General features: G+C 59.6%; 1 protein-coding gene across 2 annotated transcripts; it reads right to left on the reverse strand.

Moving 5' to 3' along the window:
- Positions 1-783: 783 nt before the first annotated feature.
- Positions 784-9,029, reverse strand: ATG101 (autophagy related 101). Of its 2 annotated transcripts, none has more exons than XM_075902028.1 (4): positions 8,962-9,029; positions 5,671-5,760; positions 4,554-4,866; positions 784-2,345 (listed from the first exon to the last, which is right to left on the reverse strand). In XM_075902028.1, exons 3-4 carry the CDS (start codon positions 4,803-4,805, stop codon positions 1,941-1,943), a joined length of 657 nt encoding a protein of 218 aa, XP_075758143.1. In that variant the 5' UTR covers positions 4,806-4,866; positions 5,671-5,760; positions 8,962-9,029; the 3' UTR covers positions 784-1,940. The 2 variants fall into 2 exon arrangements, with proteins under 2 accessions (XP_075758143.1, XP_075758144.1); XM_075902029.1 differs by having other exon boundaries at positions 8,966-8,988.
- Between the last annotated feature and the right edge of the window lie 865 nt (positions 9,030-9,894).

Here is a 9,894-nt window from a genome sequence, read left to right on the forward strand (position 1 = left end):
AGGGCCATGGAAGTCCGACCTGACGAGGACACCATCATAGCTGGGTGCCCCGCTGGGTCCCACCTGCCACGTCCGGCTGGCCGAGTAGAGGAACTCAGAAAACCTGCTCCTCTGGGGGGGGAAGGAACAGACCCACAGGCTCCGAGAGGGACTCCCCTCACGCAGGGGAATGCACCAGATAGGGGTCTGGGCCCTCTCTTAGCTGCTGCAGCTGGTTCACCAGAGCCAGACTGGTCGGTCCATGCCCCACACCTTCTCTTGGCCCAGAGCACGGTATAAACCTGGGACCGGCCAGGCTGGGTCACCCCAATGGGCTGTCTAGCCCAGTGTCTGGCTCCGACTGGGGCTGGTGTTTCAGAGGGAGTGATTGGAAAGGGGCAGTTATTAAGCTCCCTGTTTCCTCCTGCAGCAAGGAGAGCACCGTGGCCGGAAATCTCGAGGGCTGGCTGCACGCTGGGTCCTAGCTGGGACCCGAGTGCTCCAGAGGTGACAGGTTGGCCCTGAGCCCTCCTGAAATTCAGCCCTGCCGTCAGCATCGTGTTTTCCCCTTTCCCACACCCGGGGATGGCTCTCCCTTCACTGGCCCCCGCAGGACTCCCTCAGCGCAGGTGGGGAATATGGGACACAGGAGAGAGCTCCAAGGAGAAGGCAGATTATGGACTCGGAGAAAGCCGCAGGGCTGGGCTTTGCAGCTGGGATGGCCCACGGGCAGTCGGCAAAGCCTGACTCTTATCGAGGTGGCACTACGGGAATGGGGGCGCGCACTCTTGACAGGAGACAGAGTAAGAAGGCGGCCAGGCCAACGTTTATTACACCCAGAGCTACAGGCAGGTCAGTTTCCTAACAGTCGGCGACCAACACAAGCACCCAAGGGCTGATGGCGTCAGTCTACACTAGAGAGGATACGGGGCTGTAGGTGCACTGACGCGACAGGACCGGGAGGTGTCTCCTGCGGCTCCGCTGCCCTTTTGCCAGCCCGGCAGAACGAAGGGGATGGTTTTGACAAACCTGAGAACACGTTGGCAACACAACTCAACCGGGCCGGGGCCCCTTCTTGCCCCAGTTCACTCAGCTCCCGGCCCCTTCGACCGACGGCAAGAGGGGATGTGGAGGGGAGACGGAGCAGGCAGGGCCGGCTAGCAACGGCCACTCTCACTGCGCTCGCTTCTCCGGCCAGGCCAGCTTCCCTTCCACCCCCTGGCTGCACCTCTCAGGGACGTGGGTTCAGGTGCCTGGCTGGGGTGGTGGGTGTTAAGGACTGAGCCACACCCCAGTATTTTAGGGAAGGGGCTGTACAAACCCTACTCGAGGGGGCAGCTCCCCCTGGATGGATCCTTCTCGTTGGCAGCTGAAGAGAGGCAGAGAAGGGCACCACAGACGCCCGAGTGCTGTTCTAACCGCAGCTGCCTCTGCGGGGGGGTTTCCCCCACTGTCACCAGACGAGAGGGCTAAAGGGAGAGAAATTCAGCCCCTGCCTCGACAGCAGCCAGAGGTTACCCACGGATTGTTAGAGCCTCTGCAGACCCCCGGCCCCAGCGGGAATTCCCAGTCCCACGACGCAAGGCAGCAGCAGGCCCAGTGCCAGGCCGGGCCTGGATGAGGTCCCACAAGGGAAGCGGGGCTTGAGGAGGGATCTGAGGGAAGAGAGAGTGGGGGAGGGGAGCCGACAGGCCGGCTGCAACACAGGCCGCGGGACCGACGGTGCACAGGCCTCAGGCGACCCCCACACAGGGAGAGTCGCAGTTTGGGCTGGCCCAAGTCCAGCCTGCGGAGAGCTCCCCCCCCGAACGGGACAGAGGAAAGGGAGGGGTCTTAGCAGGCCAACGGGCTGGGACTGTACTTGGAGAGGACCCTCCTCGCCAGGACACCCGTGTCACCCTGTCTGGTGGGGAGCAGACAGGTGCCAGCCTCTGACAAACCCCTGTCCCCAGACCCCGGCCCTACAGAGCCAGCGTGTCTTTGATGAGCCGCCGCATGGTGGTGGTGACGGAGGAGCCGAGGGAGTCCGTGATCTGGTAGGAGATCTTGTACAGGTAGGGCTGCACGTCCTTCAGGCTCGTGTCGAAGACGTTGTCCACCTCCGACTGGGTGGGCATTTTGGGCAGGTACTCGTGCCTGTTCATCACCTCCACAATGTTGATCAGCTTCTCGCACAGCTTCTCCCCCACCTTCTCCCGGCAGATCTGCCGCTCCTGCTCGCTGACCAGGTTCACCACGTTGACCTTAATGGTCCACACCTCCCAGGGGATACACTCGTCCGAGAAGGGCCAGCGTGACTTCTTCTTCTGGTAGAACTCCAGGCTGATCTGCCCGATGCCGTCGCTGCCCGAGTTCCGGAGGGCGTCCTGCGGAGAGAACACCCGGCACAGCTGAGCTCTGGGGCGGAGGGACACTGGGGCAAGGCCAGCTGGCCACACCGTGACAGCAGCTGGAGATTCCTCTCCGTGAAGCCGCCTGGTAACTACGGTGAGCAGCCTCACTGCCAGCAGCTTCTTCTGGAGCTAAGAGGCGCACCGGGGAAAGGGACACAGCTCCATGCGGCTTGCCAATTCCCAAACAGCCAACTGCCCCCAGGTCCCACTGCAGAAGGGCCAAGCCTCCAGGGACGTTTACATTGGGCGCTTTGCAAACGTCATCGCTTTCCTTGCACAAAAGGTTGCAGGCTGCTAAAGCTGGAAATCCAGGCTGGGGCTGGCAAACTGCACAACATACGGACGGTGAAGGATTTGAACAGTGATGGTTGGAGATGACACCCACAGGCGAGATATCGCTGCTTCCCCGAGCCTTTCAGCAGGATTTAGGACATAAAGCAAAATACTCCAGGGAGAATTTGGTCCCTAAATCTCCCTAATTAAAATTCACCGCAACATATGTCGGGGATTTAAAACCACAGAAACTTCCTCACCATGTGACCATCCCCAGCACAGCCGGGGAATTAGCTGGGATGCAAATCGTAATAAACAGGCAGGAGAGGGGCAGCTTCCAGGCCCTGTTGCATTACGCGCCGCGAGCTTTCAGCTGGGTGAATTATGCGCAACAAGCCTCAGCGTGCAGGGCAAGGCACCACACAGACAGAGCGCGCCCACCCGGCAGAGATGCCCGGCTCCATGGGGGGCTGAACTTTCGTTCTCGATGGCTTGTGGGGAGCCCGTTTATCCAGCTCTCGGCCCCGCCCGGAGCCACTGCCTCTCTGTGTGTAACTACGCAATTCTCCTTTCCACTCTGCGGCGACTCCCACGATGCTCCCTCCCAAGGAGGCTGCGTAGCCCTGAAGTGCAGGATGCTGGGTTCACTCCCAGCCCGCACGGCCACAGCCCTGTTACTCACGCACCCCCTTCCCCCCCACCGCTACCCCCCCGAGCAGAATGAATATTGTTGCACCGACGGGGAGGAGACGTGCGAGCCGTCACCTTGACACGGGTGCACAGAACAGAATTCAGGTGGCTGGGGTCGGGCCGAGGGTTCGTAGCGCCGGGGGGCTCAGGCATGAGGCAGAAGCTTGGGCCACAAGACTGTGAGGAGGGGAGGAGCCAGGTTTGGGAGGGATTTGAGGGGAAGGAGGATGCTCTGGAGCTACTGCAAGGAGACAGGACGCCCCCGCTCGTTCTCCTCGCAACTGCACCTGAGCTGGGGGGGAAACTCACCCTGCTGTGGCAGCTCCGGTGCTGGGCCAGCCAACCGTGGCGACGTCAGGACTGGAGCTCGGCCGCTGGGGCCAGGGCCACGCTGCCACGGCTGGAAGGAGCATGGCAGAGCCCAGGCCAGGGCCCAGCAAGCCCCGGGCATGGCAGGTTGGAGGATGGGCTAGATTGGGGTGGGGTGGCCCTCCTGCAGCAGCCACAGGGACGTGCACCTTACGGAGAACTGGACACGCGGCCCCGCCCGCCCACCCCTGGCTGACTCACCGAGGAAGGGCGCAACGCACGGAGGGGCCTTTCCTCACTCCCGAGCTAACCCACGCGAACGACCCCTGGGCGGGGGCACCGGGTTCGCCGCGTCCCCACTGCCATCGCTTTCCTCGCCGGGGGCAGAGCTCAGGGCTCCCTGGGCTGAGACGCCAGGACTCCCTCCCAGGCCAAGCGAGGGGGACCTCGCCCATCCTTTGGGGTGGAATTGTGGGACGGGTGCTGGAGGACTATCAGCGCTCAAACCACTCAGCCTTACTGCAGTCAGCCTGGGCGCCCACCCGCCCTCCGCGCTGGGACAACTTGCCCAGCCTTCCAACATCGGGGGGAGAGGCTCTCCTGGGGGGCTGGCGGGCGGCGGGGAGAGCCTGGGTTAACTGTGGGGTGAAGCCCTCTCACGCCAAGTGCCTTGGGCCCAATTCAGAGGGGGCCTGCCACTCCCACTAACCCCGGTGGAGATTTCTAGTCCTCACATCCTGCGAGACGCCAGGCCCAGGGGTCTCCCGGTCGGAAGGGTCCTGCCCGTGCTAGGGAGGGATAACGGGATGCTGCCCAGCTCAGCGACTGGCTAAAAGGCTTTGGAGAAGGGCCCAGCATTCCCGGCAGCCCACTCTGCACTCTGCCCGGGGGGCCTGGCTCCAACCTCACCTTGAATTCCCCGACGGCCTTCCTCAGCGCTCGGTCCAGCTCCTCAGAGGAGACCCTGGCGTAGGTGAAGTCGATGAAGTCGCAGTCGACGTCCTGGGTCCCCACCGTCCCGATGGAGTAGGTGCCCTCCTTCTTGTAGTGGAACTTGCCGGTGCTGCGGTGGAGGAGGACGGTGTGGAGCACGGCCAGCATGGCCTCCTCGATCTGCCGGCCTTCCACCGACACCTCTAGCACCTCGGAGCGGCAGTTCATGGCTGGCTGCGGGCACGTGAGTCTGGTGCTGCCAGCTGGGGAAGGCAAAGCGGAGCTCTCCCTGCAACCGAACAACAAGCGAGAACGTTATGGCAGCGGGACAGAGGGCAGGGCAGGGCTGGGAGGGCGGGGCCCAAGTTCTCAGCTCTGCCACTGACTATGTGACCTTGGCCAAGTCACTTTACCACCCTGTGCCCTGCTTCCCCAGATGTACAATGGAGAGAAAAACCCGCCTGTTATCCTGCCCCTAGGCAGAGCGCAAACTCTTCCAGGCAGGGCGGCAGGTCTCTGTGGGGATGTCCAGGCATTGCCGGGACACGGACCATCCCAGAGCAGAACAGCCAGGCTCCATTGTTTGCTCACAACTGCGTCAATTGTGGGTGCGAGCAGATCATGTGTGTGAGGTCTCCTTAGCGTGTGTGAAGCCCTCCTAGAAGGGCGCCCTCTAGGAATGCGAAGTAACAGCTTTGCTACGGAGGCCCATCCCTAGCAAGGCTGCGGCGAGGCCAGACTCTTGTCTCAGCCTGTTTTACAGCGTTTCACAAGGCCACCGAGTCACTAGTGGATTGACAAAGGGCGCTGCAGTGAACCAACACATCAGAGACTCTCCCTTGCTCCCAAGCCCAGCGCTGGGGGCAGCACGCTTACCTCCCCCCACCCCATACGCAGGGCCGTGGTCTGCCCCGTGAGATCCCACAAGGGAGTCTGTCACTGAGTATGGTTGCTGGAGGCTCTAGCAGGAGCCGATCATGGGGCTTTCAATGAAGTCAGCAGTCACCCCAAGGCGGGGAGACTGACCAGTAACCCTGTGAGCCTTCACGGAAATGGGTCTGTGTGCCAGCCACATTAGCTCTGAATGCAATACCTCCTTCACACAGCGCTCCGGATACTCCTCCACTCGCTTGGCAAGTCTTGTTAAAGTACAGGTCTCAGAGCCTTCTGGTGGGTCGCATCCCTGGGTGGAAACAAACAGTCAAAGGTATCACGACTCTCTGCTCCAGCAGCTCTCCTGGTCTGACCCTCACCCTGCCTTGCCCTCAGCCAGGCAGTACACGATGTCACCCGAGAGAAGCAAGGCTACGTTTTCCCCTTTTGCTGGAACCTTGCACCTTTCATCAGTACATCTTGGCAGGCTTTGCACACAAAGACTAAGTCTCCCAACCCTGCTGTGTGCTAAGCAACTGCCATCATCCCCATTTCACAGATGGGGAAACTGAGGCACAGAACCATGACACGCTCAGGCTCACATAGCAAGAAAAAAGAAAAGATCTGAATAAACTGAGCCCTTTGCTTTCACTCCCTTGCTCTAACCACTACAGGACACTGCCTCGGGATGGCTACCCAAATATGTATTTTTGTGGTTATTCTCGATAAAGAATATTTTTACAATGGGGGAATACTATTTTTGGTAGATAGTATTTTAACTTTTCAGGTGAGGGGGCTAACTGAATAGCCCATGGTAAGGAATAACCATTCCTGTCCTTTGGTCTCACATGCCCAGGGTGCTACCCAAAACAACCTGGGCATCTTCCGAAACTTGCAAAACATTGCTAAGACCCATGGAGAGGTGTCTGCAGGTGGTCGTGTGTCCGCTTGATGTTACATCTGCAGGAGAACTGGAGATCAAGAAAGGAAGGCTATTTCTGCTGTGGAAAGCCAAAGCAAGCGACTGTAAAAGAAATCTGTCTAAAATGACAGCAGTCTGCCCCCTAGTGATTTCTAATTAAGGTGACACAAGCATCCTCAGATTTAAACATGGGGGCTACGTCTACACTGGCCCCTCTTCCGGAAGGGGCATGTAAATTTCACTAGTCGTCGTAGGGAAATCCGCGGGGGATTTAAATATCCCCCGCGGCATTTAAATAAAAATGTCCGCCGCTTTTTTCCGGCTTTTAAAAAAGCCGGAAAAGAGCGTCTAGACTGGCCCCGATCCTCCGGAAAAAGTGCCCTTTTCCGGAGGCTCTTATTCTTACTTTGAAGTAAGAATAAGAGCCTCCGGAAAAGGGCACTTTTTCCGGAGGATCGGGGCCAGTCTAGACGCTCTTTTCCGGCTTTTTTAAAAGCCGGAAAAAAGCGGCGGACATTTTTATTTAAATGCCGCGGGGGATATTTAAATCCCCCGCGGATTTCCCTACGACGACTGCTGAAATTTACATGCCCCTTCCGGAAGAGGGGCCAGTGTAGACGTAGCCGGGGTGGGGAGGGGAAAAGATCTGAGAGGCCCTGAGTACTCCTGATCAAACCTCATTTCGCACTAGCCAGAAAGATGAATTCATTACCTGGCTCCTAGCACCAGGAAAGTTTGTTTTCCAACCAGCTCATGAGTTATCCATAGACTGGTGGTGACAGGGAGAGCCAGACTGAAGCTGTTTTAAAAACCACTGTGTTTGCATTAACAAGAAGAGAACCATTCTTTACATCAGGCTTTAGGAAACCTCATCTCCTTTTAAACAGCCATGATGCTTAGCACCCGCTGTAGCAAGGTGCACTGGACGGAAGCTGTGGTCCGTGCGCGTCCAGGATAAGGATGTTAAAGTTATGGTTAATTGACTAGTCGAGTAGTCACTTCCGCATTCCTCCTTTTAAATGTACAAGAGCCCCCACTGGGGACTTTTGTACATTTCAAAGCAGGCATGGCCGTGTGCAGCCAGGGGCCAGCAGGGAATCCTGCTGACTCTGGGCTGCATGCAGGCGTGCTTGCTTTGAAACGTACAAGAGTCCCCCAGTGACCCCGGGCTCCATGCTGCGCTGCATGCCGCGTGGAACGCGGGATCTGCTTGGGACTCCCAGCTAACCCTGGGTTCTGAGCCACATTTCCCCAGAAATGCCATGCATGGCGCTGCCCCTTTGAAACGCCAAGGCAGCATTTTAAAGAGGCAGCACAGCACAGCTGATCTTCGGCTCAGCTGTGTGGCATGCCGCTTTGAAGTACTCCTCCCCCCCCTTTGCTGCCTCTATCTGAAAGTGACAGCAAGGGGAAGGGGGGCAATTGACTAGTTGACTGACTATCTGACTAGTCTTTACTCCAGGAGACTGCTGTGATGGTCTAGACAGGAACTGAAAGTTAGGCCCTGTCTATGTGAGGTTTCACAGGTACAGCTGTAACGCACCAGGGATATATTGATACACCCATGAAGGAGAGAAAACTGGGCTATGACATGACAAAAAAAACAAACCCTCTGTGTTGCCCTGGGGCTCACTTCTCTGCTACAGGTAAGTGCTCAATTCTGCCTGTTTTGCTCCCTGGCTTATGACACCGAAGAGGTGTCCCTTTGCGCTTGTGTGACTCAGTTTCCCCGCCCATGAGACAGGATCGCACAGAGTAGAAGAGCGGAGGCCGCATGGATTAGTTCAGTGGCATCTATCCAGGGCCCGGTAAGGGGCTTAGGACCGGGTCCACTCCCAAGTCCGGGTAGAGACCCCCCCACAGTCGCCCCAGGACCCTCACAGCCCCTGCACACCAGCAAGGCCAGACCACTGACCCTGCCCAAGGGGGCTTTGGACCTTTGCTCTGACCCAGCCCGGCTGGGGCGGGCAGCGGGGAGACGGGGGGGCCCAGCTGGTTTGGGGAACCCGGCTGCAGTGGCAGGCGGGGCCGGGGAGATGGGGGCCGGCCGGAGCGGGGGGGCAGACAAGGGGGGGGCGCGGAAAGGGGGGGGAGCGGCCGTAGCTGGGGGGGGAAAATCTGCCGGATCGCGGGGGGGGGGCAGGATCTTCAGGATGGGGGGGGCGGCCGTGGGGGGGGGATCTGCCGGATCGGGGGGGGGCAGGATCTTCAGGATGGGGGGGGCGGCCGTAGCGGGGGGGGGATCTGCCGGATCGGGGGGGGGGGCAGGATCTTCAGGATGGGGGGGGGCGGCCGTAGCGGGGGGGGGGGATCTGCCGGATCGGGGGGGGGCAGGATCTTCAGGATGGGGGGGGCGGCCGTAGGGGGGGGATCTGCCGGATCGGGGGGGGGGCAGGATCTTCAGGATGGGGGGGGGCGGCCGTAGCGGGGGGGGGGGGCGGCCGTAGCGGGGGGGGGGGATCTACCGGATGGGGGGGCGGCCGTAGCGGGGGGGGGATCTTCAGGATGGGGGGGCGGCCGTAGCGGGGGGGGGATCTACCGGATGGGGGGGGGGCGTAGCGCGCGGACCACCCGGTGCCTCCAACTCACCTGCCTCCGAAGCGGGCCGCGGCCCCGCCCACCACCTGGAACGAACCAAGTCCTCCCCCGACACGGGGTGGGGGGCGGTGACCTTGGAACATCCCATCCCAGGGACCGGGGGGTATAGGATAGACCATCTACACCGGGGGGGGACCATCTTCCATTCCCCGCGTCTCCACCCAGCTCCCTCCCCGTTCCTACGCATGATCCCTTCCCAAGTGAGCCACACAGCATTTAGATTTGCTTCCTTTTTGTTTATTGTCGACCCCCCTCGAACACAAAAAACAACCCCTTGTTCATGAATCCTCCCCTCTCCAGCTCTGACTTGGTTCGTTCCGAAAAAGAAAAGGCGCAACCCAAGAGCGGGCACTGCGCGTGCCAGGGGTCGTTCCACTTCGTGGAGCGGGAGGCGGGGCTGGCTCTCGGCTGCCCCCTGGCTCGGCGGACTCCCCGGGAGGCGGTACTGCAGCTGCAAAGGTGCACATAAGCCCCTCCACGTGGATCCGACTTTGAGGGTGGTCGCAGGGGGGCTGCAGAGAGCTGGCTGCAGCCTCCCTGGAAGTCCCTCCGAAACGTGGAGTTTGGCTTAAGGGGCAGGTGGTTTTTAGCATGATGTTGGGGTTCTTTTCCTTTGGCTCTTGGTCTGTGCATCCAATTTCCAGTCTGCCTCAGTCGTATTTCCTGCTTTTGCTCTGCTATAGTCTCAGAGGGGTAGCTGTGTTAGTCTGTAATATTACAGAACTCTGCCTAGACACTCACAAAGCAGGCAAGCCCAGAGTCTCCTGTTTGCGGGGGCAGTAGGACATACCCCCCAAAACATCCCTGTTAGCAACTCTTCCCATTATTTGTACAGTCTCAGCCCATCTGCACCAAGGAAATAAAACACAATCTGATTGACAGTGTTTAGGGGGAGATGTGTCTTTTGCTTTCTGCACAGCTCTG

This window comes from Pelodiscus sinensis, chromosome 19 (assembly GCF_049634645.1).
Source record: "Pelodiscus sinensis isolate JC-2024 chromosome 19, ASM4963464v1, whole genome shotgun sequence".
Lineage (NCBI taxonomy): Eukaryota > Metazoa > Chordata > Testudines > Trionychidae > Pelodiscus > Pelodiscus sinensis.

Bases quoted from the DNA above. Each gene is read 5' to 3' on its own strand.
- ATG101 (XM_075902028.1), bottom strand. From the start codon at position 4,805: ATGAACTGCCGCTCCGAGGTGCTAGAGGTGTCGGTGGAAGGCCGGCAG. The intron at 2,346-4,553 runs GTGAGGTTGGAG...TTCTCTCCGCAG, and splicing joins AGGCCGTCGGGGAATTCAAG to GACGCCCTCCGGAACTCGGG.